The 15381-nt window shown below is 43.6% G+C and overlaps 1 protein-coding gene across 4 annotated transcripts in view; it reads right to left on the minus strand.

The window, feature by feature from the left end:
- The window catches only part of LOC119436609 (helicase SKI2W-like), a 285769-nt gene that overhangs the window by 198011 nt on the left and 72377 nt on the right, over nt 1-15381 (minus strand). For all 4 annotated transcript variants that reach the window (XM_049659019.1, XM_049659011.1, XM_049659021.1 and 1 more), the window contains 4 exons: nt 11846-12172; nt 11226-11362; nt 7469-7688; nt 2669-2965 (listed from right to left, as the gene is read on the minus strand). In XM_049659019.1, the coding sequence (XP_049514976.1) occupies nt 2669-2965; nt 7469-7688; nt 11226-11362; nt 11846-12172 (981 nt within the window). The remainder of the gene's footprint in view (nt 1-2668; nt 2966-7468; nt 7689-11225; nt 11363-11845; nt 12173-15381) is intronic.

Here is a 15381-nt window from a genome sequence, read left to right on the forward strand (position 1 = left end):
CTGTTGTCAGTTTTTCCAAGTACTGTCGTGTTCTGCGGGGAAGCATACAAAATGTATTGCGGTGAAGCATCTTTGTCGTGCAGTGAAGCATATGAAACGTAAAAAGAGGCACTGTGACATGGCCCCTGCTTGTGTTTATGGCTATGCCTAGCAATCAGCTTAAGTACCCCCCCCCCCCCCCCCCCCACTGTGCTGCCTCTTCATGCATCTGGACAACACCAGCTTCCAGGTGGAAACCTCTGTGTCTGCTACAACTCAGGATAAGTGCCTAAACGCATGGTTTCCAAACTACAAATTTGACCAAGTAGCTAGCTTAGCAATGTTTTCAGACCCTCGTTCTAAAGTACTTGAGTTCCGCCAGGATGCTTGAATGGCAAACTGCATTGAAAACCCGGATTTAGAAGAAGCAAGGAAAATTTTAACACAAAGTAACCCAGATATGTCCTCAACAATGAAAGTTTCAGAAGAGGCTCCTTCCACGCCAGCGCCATGGAAAGCCTTTGATAAGCTCATCAACCAGCAGCAATTTTCATTTTTAAAGACGATAGTCTTTCTTGGGGAACTTAAACACTGAAAATTTGGTCTGTCTGTTTGTCTGTCTGTCACCCGATTCAGCCAACCAGCCAAAGTTGGAACACTTGCTTACCGCCCACACTACTTAAACTGGTACGGCTGTTCATACTTGTGAACGTTATCGATCACAAAGTAAATATTACGCATATCTGAGGCGCAACATCACTAGGTAAGTATTAGGAGGTGTGTTCCTTTAATAGAAAATACATAGATACGTAACTCTAAAGACCCTAGTTTCTTAAGCTGCGCTGAAAATGCCATGCTATGTGCGCCGACGAACGACGTTCCCCGACTGCGCGCCGACGAGCGCCCTCTGCCATGGAGGAAGGAAACCCTCAGTACAAGCTCATGTTTCCCGATGTATTGCCAGATGGCGTCCATGTCTCACGCAGCGTAAAGCCCCTATATTTATAAAAGTAGCGCCATTCTTAGATCTTGCCGCCACCGCGCTCACCCCGGCGCTTCCTCCTCGCCCTCTCTTAGCCGTCTCCTGTCGCCCCAGCCTCCTCCGCTCCCCCATTGGCCAATCCGTGTCACGTGGAAGTTCGCGTCGCGCTTTTGTATATTTTTTTCTTTCCAGCGCGCTCCGACTGCCATTCTCGGGCCTGTGCGACGAAAGTGCTGTACGCACAAACGGATCAAACGTGTTAGGGACAAGAACTTCGTTGTGATGGCATGCTGCTGCGCCTTAAGTTGCCGCAACCGACAAGGCGAGGGCAAAAGGCTTTTTTTGTTTACCATCCGGCGTGCGCAAACGCTTGCTGCACACTTGATATTTGCGCCGTCTCGCATCGTCGCGTTGCTACTTCCAAAACGGCATTATTAAGACCAGTTACTGACTGACGAAGCAAAATCGCGCCCCAAAAACGTCTCCGCAGGGCGCGATCGAAGTTTTCCTCGGATTTCCTCTGGTAGCGCGTTAGCTGTCGTCTGCCACGGCAGGCCCGACGCAGGCGGCGCCACTGTCGATATCGCGCCTCGATCGCGCTGGTCACGCCGAGCGCGATAGTGGAACGGAGGAGGAGGGAAGTGGATGGCGCTACTTTTATAAATATAGGGGCTTTAACACAGCGCCTCCTCAATTTTATGAATGCCAGCCAGATGCGGCCGATTCAACATAAAGGAAGCGCTGTCTGAGGCAGGGCAAAACATAAATGGCCGCTTGATGAAATAATGCGGTAAAATGAAATCTGTTCAAACAAACCTTCATGCCAGGACGGAAATGGTACGAGAACAGCATCACGGGTGGCCGCGGATCAGACCAGCACTCATGTAGTACGGCCGGCAGAAGACTATCGTCTTTCGACGACATTTTCAGCGAAGCACGCAGATACGCGGCAAATTTTTTTTTGTGGCAGCAATTTTCACTAGCACAAGCACAGGTTGAAAGATATGTGAATGATGAAATTTCGGACCAAAAAGAAGGTTCGTGCAAGTGGTGATGTAAGCATAGTGCCAACTGTTGGCTGAGCTTGTGAAGAGATACTTGACAATATCAGACACTAGTGTGTCCAGTGGGCACCTCGTTTTGGTGTCTGAAAAAATTGTGACATGCAGGAGGATGTTGCTGCTCCCCGAGCATGTCGAGCAGCTATCCTTTCTTCATTACAACATTAAATAACTGCAGTTATGATACTGCCAAGTGAAAGTGTTGTACAAGAGAATCTTGTTCATGACATAGTATCATTTTACTGCATGTTATTTGCTGTGCAATAAACTTGCTTTTTTTTTACTCTCTCTCTCTCTTATCCCTAGTTGGCAAAAAAAAAATCGCATTGTTACAAAAAAAAAAAAAAGAAGTTATATGCAAAATATATTCGACAAGTATTCAATTCGATTTGCACTTGATTTTCACTATTTGAATTCGCTTCGAAATTTAAAATTTTATATGTGAACGCCCCTACAAATAAACATCATTATCGTAATCATCAGCTGCCTCACAGAAACGAGTCTGATACCTTCATTACGTCTAGTACAAAATGAAAACTTCCAAAGAGTAGTAAGGGAACACAAGACCAACTACAAACTTGCAGGTGTGAAAATATGACAGAGAGTGTCAAACTAGAATTTGCGAAGACCAGTGTCAAAGACATGCCTGTGAATCGGCCAATGCCCATAGTGTGAGCCTCTTCTCACGAGGTGCCAGGGTGGACAGAGCACCAAGAAGGTTGCGTCCCTCCGGGCAACACACGAGCAGCAAGCGCCCTGGTGACAGGCATCGAGCAGCTTGAGGTTGTGTCAGCACATGCTCCCAGGCAGCAACTCGTGCAGCAGTTTCTTCTTCCAGAAGCTCAAATGGCAGCTCTTGACATGATGTGCACTCAATAGGTGCCAGTGAGTTCAACTCAGTCTCCAAGGATGCACAACGCTCAGCTAAGCTTGGGCTTTGACTCTGCACACAAAAACACACCATATTGCACTGCTACAGACAGCGAAAGGCAACAATTCAATCCCAACTAGACAAATAGAACTCAACACAGCAGAAAATTATGGCTTTTTGATGGCTTTTTTAATGGCATATATATATAACATTCAAGAAAGAAAAAAGACGAACATTATGGCATATCTTTTTACTGACGTTTCGGCCGGTACATCCTCCGGCTGAAACGTCAGTAAAAAGATATGCCATAATGTTCGTCTTTTTTTTTTTCTTTTTTGAATGTTATACGTTCGAATCTGGCACGAAACCTTTCATCTTTGTTTGTTTGTTTGTTTGTTTGTTTGTTTGTTTGTGGTTGTGTGTATGCATGCGTCCATGCGTGTGTGTGTGTGTGTGTGTGTGTGTGTGTGTGTGTGTGTGTGTGTAAATATTCTAATTTTCTAATACCATACTTTCCGGTGTATAAGACGTGTTTTTTTTTCTGAATTTTTCGTCGGTGCGTCTTATAGAACGGTGCAACTTATGTACGTTTTTTTTTTTTTTTTCAAACTGCTGTCAAAATCGGATTCGATGTTATGGCCACGCGAAGCACGCTGGTTGACTTTACTGCTACGGGTTCTGTGCGCGCTATCGAAGTGGCGGGTACGTTCTTCTCGTGATTCGAGTTCCCGAGTGCCACGCCAAAAGGACGGAGCAGTAATGCAATCGGCGGCAGGCTGACCCCAAATTCGTCGCATCTGCAGATCGCTGTCAAGATACGGCGCACGCCGCTGCGCAAACTACGCAGTTGCTACCGGAGTACAAGCCACCCCTCCCTCCCGTGCTGCCTTCCCGTTTTCCTCTCTTGTGCGCGATTCGACTCACTGTCAGACGCTTTCACTCGCACATACAGCATACAGCACGCGGGGACGATGTTATCGCCCTTGGACTTTATATGGAACATCGCTGCAACCACGACGGCAGAAATGCGCCTGGAGTGGAAATATAAGGCACCCATACGCTTGCGCGTGACCCGTGTTCACAAAGTGAAACGTCACAGTAATTTTTTTAAATCGCTTACCGAACGAACAGGTGCATCTTATAAACCGGTGCGACTTATATACGTTTTTTTTTTTTTTTTTTTCAGAAAAACTGCTGTTTTGAGGGGGGGGGTGCGTCTTATACAAAGGTGCGATTTATAGACTGGCAGGGGTGGGACTGCCCAAAGTCATTTCAGAGCAATTTTTGGAGCAAGTAAAACTGCGTTTTGGAGCAGTTAAGAGCAGACAAAATTGCATTTTGGAGCAACTTTGAGCAGAGTAAATTTCATTTTGGAGCAGTTTGGAGCAGGCCAATCTGAATTATGGTAGTAAAATTAAATATGGCAGCACTCTTCGAAACCATGAAGAAGCAAAGAATAAACCAACACAAAGCGCGTAGTAGAAGCACCCTTTGTAGCTATAGTGTACTAGAATATGGAAGAGTAAGTCAAGCGGCGGCACAGCGTTTGTTTTCCTGTAAAGCCGAAAACATCGGTGGAACTACAATCGAACTACAGTGGAATCTCAATGATACGATCACGGCTAATACGAATTTCCGAATGATACGAATTTTTCTGGCGTCCCGGCCGAGCCCCATTACTTTGAAACGTGTTAGAGAACGGTTGTTACGAATCGATTTTCAAATCGAATTGATACGAATAAACGCCGCCCCACCGACGGCCGTAAAAGAGAACAGCGCGCAGTGACGCACTTTCTCCCTTTCTCTTTTGGTGCGGAGGCGCAGACGTGGCGCCGGACAGCGCAGAGGCCGCGACTGGGCGCGAAGAGTGGAGCGGTGGCGCTTTTGTTTACTTTACTGCAACTGATTTCTGTTCTGTGTTTGGATTTTTAATCACTTTAAACTGTAAAAGCTCCCCAGGAAAAAAAATTGCTACAACTAAAAAAAGTAAGAAGATGCTCTTATGTCATGCATGCAACCACTAAAATAAAAAATTATGCAGATCCAGTGCACATGTTAAAATCTATGTGAAATGAAGCTTTCATGAAGCAGTAAATCAAATGCTATAACTTTGCCAAATTCATTCCTACAGGTTTGGCCTAAAAAAACTGGTGTGCGCATGTGCTCTCCCACACATGTTGCACGCAATGTGACACGCGCAGTGATCATCTTAAAGAGCTAGTTGGCGTTGGCACAATAGAAATATATTTGCGATTGTGGCCAAATGATTGCAGCATCGGGCTGCTGTGCTGGGGAACTGAGGCTCAATCCCACCATCTGGCACATAATTCCATTTTTTTAAGCATACAATTTGACAAGACAGCAGCAGCATCCAGCAGTCACGGTCAGGAAAGTCCGGGAGGATTCGCAAGGAAAGCTTCACTTTAAAATATCTTAGGCACCTAGGATTTATCAACTGGGGTTACCAAGGATTGCCTGAGACCGTGCACATGAATTCTACCAACTCACATGACTCTACCTACCAGTCCCTAAGCAGCACAGCAGAAGAATTGTATATATTGAAGCAAATTCATGGGAAACTTGGACAGCAGCAAGCACAAGCAGACAATGCAGAACTACATAACCTTAGCAAGACCTGTCATGCTCTTGCCAGATGTTCCTTCAGCATAGAGCACTGCTTGGTGGAAAGTGCCGGACATAGGCTGTAAACACTCTTACAGGGCAGCTCTGGCAATTATTCAATGTCCACAGATCATAATAGAATTTTGAATATACATTCTTTTTTGCACTCTGATTATTTGTGCCAAACGATATGGCTGCAAGTCATTCAGATTTCCTGAAAATGAATTTTAAAGATTGGTTGCATGTTCCCAACTCATGCCCACGAATGTATGACTTTTTACTGGCCCCCCTACGTTTGTGGCGTCAGAGACTACACCGTCACTTCGCCCAGAAAAGACGAAGCTGGCTCCTTTTAGATGCGAAGCAGCTTATGGTTGGGGCTATGCCACTCCCTCCCTCCCCTCCCTCCCTCCATCCATCCATCCATCGTGCGGCGTCCACACCCCTACTGCGCATGCGCATCCTCCTCCCCCTCCTCTCCTCTCCTTGTGTCCTCTCCTCTCGGCATTCCTCCTCTCCTCTCCGACGCTCCTCTCCTCTCCGGATTGCGCAACAAATGGCAACACCTACGGCTCCGCACGCGATAATGCGAAGCAGCTTAGGTTAGAGGCGCGATGATAGGCGCTGCATACTCCGCTAGGAGGCACCACTGTAGCTCACGATATAATGACGCGCGCGCGCGCTCCGCTCCTCGCATTCTCCTCCCGCAACGCACCGTAAATATAACGGTAGCTACGTACCTCAACCTAACGGAAACGACGAACTGAAAACTAATGGGAACTTGAGTCGACCCCATGGCTGCTTCGCATACTACTCAGGGTTCCCCTACGGGAAGATGGTGTAATTTTTTTCTACAAGATGACGGCCGACAATCATCATTTTGACAGACGTGAGAACCAGTGCTTCTCTTCGTCTTGCCCCAGCACAATGCGTTGAGCTTGGGCATGTAAGCTGCCTCACGCAGTGGCGGCTGGTCAAAAGCAAACAGCGATATTTAAGTGCTCATACTGCCACTGAAATCGTTGCTGAAATCGCCACTTCCTAGTTCTAGAGAGCAGTAAAAGCTCCCCGTGTCGTCAGAAGACATCATCAGCTTCGCTTTTTTGGTATAAGCACCACGTGTACTGCATGTTTAGCACTTGTTCTGCGTGTTTACATTACAGTAGTGTAAGATCTGACGTCATCGACTCATCGTGACGTCACACAAAGCAGCTACCCGTTTCGGTTTTGGTACCTCATTTATTGGTTATTTCAAATTATTGATGAGTTTCTAAGCAAATTGAACCACCCTACCGGTGACAGAACTGTCAATGCCATTTGAAAATGACAACATGGGAATATGGTTTAAAAAAATGCCGGAGTTGCCCTTTAAATGACAGAATAGCCATGTTTGGATGTACACTGATGTCAGCAGACCAGACAGACAATCACGTTCATATGCTGCATTCGCATCATGGAGCATCAGTTAAAAAAATCTGCACAAGAGGCAACTGTTTAATTTTATTTGCACCAATCACAATTGAGGGTGCACTGACATCCTTGTTAAGAGAATATTGAGCAATTAATAAATATGAGCAGTGATGGAGACTAACCATTTTGCCACAAACAATTGTCAGTCTGTGCCGTCTATGGTCAAGGAAGCATTTGAAGAGGCCATTTCAATTTTTATGTGCAGAATGCCAGGTATGACGTTGACAACATACAGAATTGAGGTGCATGAACAATGCAGACAGTTTCTACAACTGAAATGGCAGAAAGGCTGTGAAGAAAATTACTGCCTGTTTTTACTTTAATTACAGGATGAAATACCTAGGTGCGTATACAACAAAATGAGGATCATACATATGATGCCATCACATAAGGACGACAAAGCACTTTCAACATAAGTTCAGCAGAAGTACGAAACTAGTGAAATAAGAAATTTCAATGCAACCCTTACGTTTCATGACGTACCTGGCTAGAGTTCTCCCGAAAAGAGTCCCTCATCATGTCCTCAACGCGCTTGTTGGCCTGGGCCTTGAGGTTAAGGATCATGGAGTACGTAACACGGAACCGTGACTGCAACTCGGTTGGTCGACCAAGCATCATTGCTTGCAACTGTGACGACTCTGGAACATCTCCTTTGCACAGTAACAATACCGTGCCTGTCTCGTCCTTGCCACGCCGACCAGCCCTGAAAAGTTGCAATGACATCAACTCAGAACACCAGTGTGAAGCCCAGATAGAATCATATTTTTGGTACAGGAATATTGATGAAAATAAACAGTCATACAACAGAATGTGAGCAAATTATAATAGGCATATTGCATTTGCCCAATTCTTACATTCAGCTCATTACTCAGGATCATAATGAGCAGAGCAGTATTAAGTCTCACTTTTGCACTAATACTACAAATTTTACCACATAACTTGAACAGCCAGCAGGACTCAACCTAGATAATTCATCGGCTTGACCTATAGCCTGCAAGACTTTTACAGCTAAATCAAACATTCTTGGCACCAGCATGCATACTTGCAGTGCCTTTAAAACAAAGCATCATCTAAGCTCACTCACTTAATGACAATTTTATCCGTGCACGATTTTAACACAAAACTAAAATAGCACACTTTTTTTACTGAAGCATTGAGATGTGATAGTGAAGTATGTACAAGCCATTTATAATACCTCCGATTTTATTACAAATAATAAAAAGCAAAAGTCAGAGAAGCCATCAGCAGCTGAGCAGAGCAGCAAGTACAGCTAACAAGGCAATGAGTTCAGACTCACACATGGGTGGCTGTCACTTTGAAAGACACTGCCCTCAACACTGATTCCTTTCAACAACTAACCAAGATCTTTATAATTTCCCAACAGATGATATTCAATGTCACCTATATTCCCGCGATATTTGATCCTGATGCAACTTTTAGTTCTTTTGCATGGTATAGATGCTTTTATTATTATTATTATTATTATTATTATTATTATTATTATTATTATTATTATTATTATTATTATTTTTCAGATGCTTTCTATGTGCCCAGTTTTGGAATACAAAAAGTCATTATAGTAGAATTAACAAGTTTGCTATAAGAAATTCTGGCACAAACTATCTCATAATGACTGTTGACATTTGTGCGGTTAGCATTCAAGCAATGTAATGGCACACTGTGCTGCTGAAGAGATCTTTATTTAGAATCTGTAGTGTTAATTCTGAGATTTCCATTGCTTTGACTATGTATGACACACAATGTATCCTGGATCAGCCCACTCTACTATGGCAACCGCTTACCAAGGTCGGTCATGACTATGACGACATGACGACAATGCAGTGATGACGATGGAATGAAGAATAAGGAACGACGAAGACAGTATGACGACGATGGCATGAGGACAATGAGATAATGATCCTGAAATGATGACAATGGTATAACGACAACATTGTGAGGATGACGGCATCAGGACATGGGATGACGACGATGTTCTAATGATGACGGTGTCACAAGAATTGGATGATGAAGCTGCAATGACGACGAAGGAATGACCACAACAGCATCACGACGACAGTATGACAATGAATGCATGACAACGACTGTATAACAACGACGATGGTATGGCAATGGCAGCATAATCACAATTTAATGATGCCAGCATGATTACGATGGAATGTAAAAGAAGGAATGGTGTCGGTGGAACGACGAAAGCGATATGACGACAATGGGATGATATTTCTGGAAGGATGACAAAGGTATACGACAGCGTGACCACAACAAGACGATAACTGGATGACAACAACCGTATGATGATGATGATGTGACAATGACCGCATGACGACAGTTGGATGATGAAGCTAGAATGACTACGATGGAACATTCACGATGGCATCACAACCACGAGCACATACCAGGTCCAAGCTGGTAGACAACTTGGGTGTCACTGGGCATGTAAACGGTTAAAGACAGAGATAGATAGCGCAAAGTGCGTGAAGTATTATAAGGATGTTAATCACTTTAAAAGATGGAAGATTGGTCCTGAGAGCACATACCGACAATGACCAAGCTTTGTTTCCAGAAATATGTTGGTGTAAATCATACTGTACAGCAGTGTCAGGACACATTATGATCTCAAATGCATATAGGTGGCACCATTGTCACGCAATACAAGACTTGCTTGGGCACACATAGTTGCCTTAAATACTCTTTATAATGCCAATGTGTTCCGACTCTTTGCAAGAAAACACATGAATGCTTGAATGCTTCAGTGAATGTAGAAAATGGGCAAAGATTCTTCAGTGCATCAGATTGGTCCAGAGAGCACATATCCAAGACACATGAACTCGTGTCATGAAGGCCAGCCACAGTGAAATGCATACAAGAATGGTTGCTGAAAAAGCCCACCGCAGGCAGGCAGAAAGGTATGCAAATATGTCTCGATGGTTCTGAGCCCAAAGTGCACTACCCTAAAGCAAGCGAATGATATGGCCAACAGACAAAAAAATGTGACGCCTGTCCACTCAGCTTGGCAAATTAGCAGAGCAATGCCATTTTTAATCTAATACTCCTCTATAAAAACAAACTAAGCCTACATTTACAGCATTACATACATGACATAATCAAAATTAGAATACTGGAACCACTTGCTTCTGCATCAATAAAACCATACAGCATTGAGTTCAAGTTCAGCATTATTTCACACATGCATGGCACCCTATGGCCATTTCAGCTTCTCAGTACAGGTGCAGCAAGGTCTGGCCAGCACTGAACATCATATGCAGTCAACAGGAAAAAGAAGATGAAGAAAGAAAAGCATAAGGGGCAGATGGGTGACGAAAATAAAGAAGAGGTTAGATCCAGCAATGTGGAATCTGTTATGTGCAGTTCGCGAGAGCTGGTTTATTACAATGTTAATATGATGAGTCCATTCACTTGATTATATAGTGCCTGGCATAGAGACATGGATTAGCTAGAAAGGGGGGCACACCGGGCACTTGTCCACCCCCAGAAATTTCTGTGTACGAGGATACCTGGCATAAAATGATGTGCAACGACACCCGCCTGCCGCCTGCCCCAAGTCAAGGGCGAGCCCTCCCACAAAGAAAGATTCTTGGCTATGCCACTGCATAGCGATAGAGACCAGATTCTTTGTTCGAGATAATTCTATCTTAACATGCCATTCATGTTTGATTCATGTTCAACAGAATTTTTGTCCACTTCAAGGCATGAGAGGAGCAACAGATTTACACTCTTTCCCATAGCGTCATATCAAATTCTGCGGTGCACAAAGCATGCACTTCACAGCTGAATTGACTGGCAGTGCGCTAGACTGCATGAATCAGTGCAGAAAATGCTGGCTAGTTCAGACTTGTGTACTGTACTCAGTGAAAAGTGAAACTGTGAAAGTGCGCCTAAAAACTGTCTGAAATGTACGTACAGCTTGTTCATCTAAAAAACATAGGACGAATGCACATCAAGTGAGCAGGTAGTTTAATCTCATAAAGGCTTATCAATGGCTCACAGCAGAACTAGTACAAGGTTGGGCTAGACAATTGACATGTCATTATAAAAAAATGAATTTGCCTGCAGCCATACTAGGTACCTAGTTAAATGTGTTACATTTTTTCAGACAGCAAACATATTGTTCAATGGCTTCAGCTGCACTGAAGTACCATGCCTGAATAAGAGCTGCTTGACATAGGTGTGCGCCATCACAATGCATACCTAAAGCCCTCACCTTCCAGCCATTTGGATGTATTCAGCAGGCAGCAGGTCCCGGTTGCTAATACCATCATGCTTACGGATGCTGTCAAAAACAACTGTCCGAGCAGGCATGTTGACACCCATAGCAAATGTCTCCGTGGCAAACAGCACCTTAAGAGAAGAGTGTGCAATACCTGTCAGGCATTCATACAGAGTTCCTTGCAACAGGCAGGCTTCATTATGAGATGATGAGTTATTAGTAAACAGGAAATTCAAGCTGAACAACTTTGCAGGTTCTGAATCAAAACTATTATAGACACTTCCAAGTATCTATAAACAAACTTATTGGAATGCAGACATGCTGAAAGAAAAAGCATATTTAGACGGGAAATGAAATTAATGCTGCATGTGATATTGTAGCAAGGTATCAGTAATAGCGCTTTGGATGTTGAAAATGAAAAGAGTGCATTACTCAAGATGATCCAGTAGATTTTTGTACCATTTGCACAAGACTTACTATGTATAAGCTGATGAACTTTTTTGCTCATAATTTTGGAAAATATGGCATGCTTATTCATGCCATGTCTCCAACAAACATGCATCTCATTCAGTTGCAAACACAACAACTTCAGAGTTCAATATTGTCGCACTGACCTTCACAAGGCCACGCTGGAAGAGCATCTCAACAGCCTCCTTGAGAATAGGCAGCACCCCGCTATGGTGAACACCAAAACCAGCCTCCAGAAGACCTCGCAATGAGCGTAGCTGTGGTAGCCGTTGGTCGGCACGGCTCAACCGGGACACTACATTGTTCTGCAGGAAGCGCCGTACAGCCCCCTTCTCCTCAGCTGTAGTCAGATCAAGTGCTTGCAATAATTGGGCATTTTCATCACAGCGACGACGTGACAGAGTGAAGCAAATTGCTGGTAGTCGGTCTGCCTTGCGCAGGTGCTGAATTAGACCCTGGTACCGGGTCTTGTCCTAGGAAATACAGATGAACATGACAACACAAATATTAGTCAATGCAAGTTCAATATCAGATCAGTTTGATGATGATGTATAGGGTTTTATGGCTCAAGAGCCAATAATGGCCAAAGAGCACCAAAAAATGGCATGATATAGTCATTGGTGAGGTCAATGACAAAGGATATATGCGACATGGCTGCACAGTAGCCTAACAACATCTGCTGTAAAGCGTGTAAAATGTATATGTATTAAAAATATGACAGTGATATGTAGTGTGCAAAAATATATGTAGAATGAGCACAGAAGATATGATATGAAAGGGTGATAGACCATAAATGTGTTTACTTAATAGATACTGATGTAGCCGGCTAGTTGGTGAGCCATGACAATGATGAAGCAGCGCACTTAAAATACACACGTTCACGCACACATGAAAAACAAGTGCTTGCGCTTGTCAAGCTATACTACAAAAGGCTGGTCTTTGAGCAATAAAGCAGTAGTTGGAGTGCAGCACCTGTGTATGTCCTTTTCCATGTGTGAGTGAACATGTCTATTTGAAGTGTGCTTGCTCTCTGGCAGGAGCGTCAGATCAGTTTATTTGTTGCTTCATTTGCGCAAATGACAGCGACATTTGTGCATTTATTTCAGCGACACATTATTGAGTTGTTGCATTGCTGTATATCCACATTGTGGATATAAATTGTTGGCGAGTCCACTGCATTTTGAAATGAGAAATTGATATACAGCGCATGGTTTGACTATAACGTGACATGATTTCTGAGGACAGCAATTGCAGAAAAAATAAATACACTAGCATATTGGTTCAGCTACTCTACCTGTTCAGTTTATACCCCAGTGTACACATGCACACATGCATGTGTCCTCTTGACATATGCATTTGCCAAGAACCACAAGGTTGCAACAATGATCAAAGAGTGGTGCCATAATAGGACAATCAAATATATTTGTCTCCATTCACATGCAATAGCATGACAACACTGCAAGAACAAAAATTCCAGAAAATTGTGAAAACTTTGAGCAAACAGCATAGTATTTAAAGCAAAAACCAAAGTCACTTTGCACTCTTCCAACGTGCTTTGGGTTTTTCCCATGGAATGGTAATTTGGAAGCGCATAAAACATGAACACAAGAAGAAATGAAGACGAAGACAAGCGCTAACTTTCAACAACGAAATTTATTTGCAGGACCGGTCGTACTTATACACAAAAACCACGTGCACAGCGATATCAACACAGAAGATAGGTATATGACGGCAAAAAATGCAATCTAAGGCTATTGCATTGAGAAAACACCAAGAACCTGAATTATGAACTGCAATTACGGTCAGCTTTTATGGTATATGCAAATAATCTAACTCTCTCGTCGACAATGAAAGTGACGGTTTGCTGATACATTGGTCGGCGGCCGAGAGGATTTGTTCAGTTTCTATTATAAATCTTACATTCTCACGTTTATCCCTGTATATAATGGCAGTGTCATCTAGAAGAGGGCGACATCGACACGTTTTGCAATGCAATGCAAGAAAACCATCACCTGATACACTCTGTACTTTATTTCTGTGCTCTCTTAAGCGCTCATTGATACATCTTCTGGTCTGGCCTATGTAGCACCTGCCACATGACAGCGGAATACGATAGACCACCCCTATGGTGCATCCGACGAACTCTTTTCTGTGGTTCTTATCACACACCGACTTTTTTGTCCTCATTGGGTTAGTGGATTTGCACAGGGTACTTAGTTTATTTGGAGCTGAAAAAACAAGACGCACATTGCCTCGACTCCCTATCTTTTTCAGGCTATGCGAAATCTGGTGTATGTACGGCATCACTGCGGTTTTCACCTGGTCACGTCCGCTAGCTCTCGCATTCTCATGAGGGCATTGTCCCGAACGTTCCTGTTTAAGCAACTTTTCTGCCACCGACACCAACACCTGGTTAGGATAACCAGCCTCCTTAAGCCGCGCAGACTGCTGCTCGAAACTGGTTTTCATTTGGTGTGTGGGCATGATTTCTTAAGGGCGTTTTCAAACACATGTTAGTTATACCCCTCTTCACCAACTTCGAATGAGCTGAATGAAATTGGAGAAGGGGTTTGTTAGCTCGTGGGCTGTAAGCCCAGCAGGTCCTACTATCAGTAAAGATAAACTGAACGTCAAGAAAGCGTAGCTTATTGTTGACAGGCATTTCAAAGGTCATGTCAAGAGGTCTCAAGCACTCGCGACAAATCACAGCGACATCAGCACATTTTTCTTGGAAACTATTAGCAGGACAATCCAGAAACACAAAAAATCGTCAACAAATCTAAAAGCTCGCTGAAAACCTGTTAACACCGTGAGGCGTTCACACATGTGCCTATATAATTGTGCTAAATATAGGTTGCTAAGGACGGAAGCCAGACACGATCCTATGCAAATGCCTTTCTTCTGCAGATGTGGCATATTGTTCCACTGTATGAAGGTTGATGACAGGTAAAAATGCAATAATTCTAAAAACCCTTCTACTGAAACACCTGCTTCCTGTGAAAACCTTATGGCACCATATTTGTCAATACAATCCTCTTTCTTCTTCTTTCTGGGGTTTTACGTGCCAAAACCAGTTCTGATTATGAGGCAATACAATCCTCGACACATTGAAGAAGGTCATTCTGTGGAATGGAATAATATAATTCTTTGATGTCGGCTGAGGAGGCCTTGAAGCCTTTTTCGGCATTACACCTAACAAATTCAAGGACTTCGTCAGAACTTCTTACAAGAAAAGGGTCATCAATCTCTAGGATGTTCAGCTTAGAAAGCAGGTACAGGGCCACTTGCTTCTGCCAGGTGCCCCTTTTGGAAATTATGACTCGAAACAGAACATCCTCCTTATGCATCTTAGCATTAAAAAATACATCTAGAACCTTCTTATCTGACTTCAGTATACTTTTCCTTAGTTTATCTAGATTCAACTTCCTGCAAATTTCACTTGCTCTCGCTGCTACTTTCGTAAGAGACACATCCTTGCGCTCATTGAACACTGCAGAAATGGCTTGACCGGCTTTTTTCGAGAAACATTTGTAGGAAAAAACCGCAAAACCGCCGTCTTTGTCGGCCAGTATGACAAACAATGAATTACTTTTCAGGTAAGACTCTACGCGTTTTACAGGTAACTTATAAGGTTGGAGCTTACATCGTAACAGGGCGTCCAAACCTTCCGAGTTCATCCTCA

This window comes from Dermacentor silvarum, chromosome 1 (assembly GCF_013339745.2).
Source record: "Dermacentor silvarum isolate Dsil-2018 chromosome 1, BIME_Dsil_1.4, whole genome shotgun sequence".
Lineage (NCBI taxonomy): Eukaryota > Metazoa > Arthropoda > Arachnida > Ixodida > Ixodidae > Dermacentor > Dermacentor silvarum.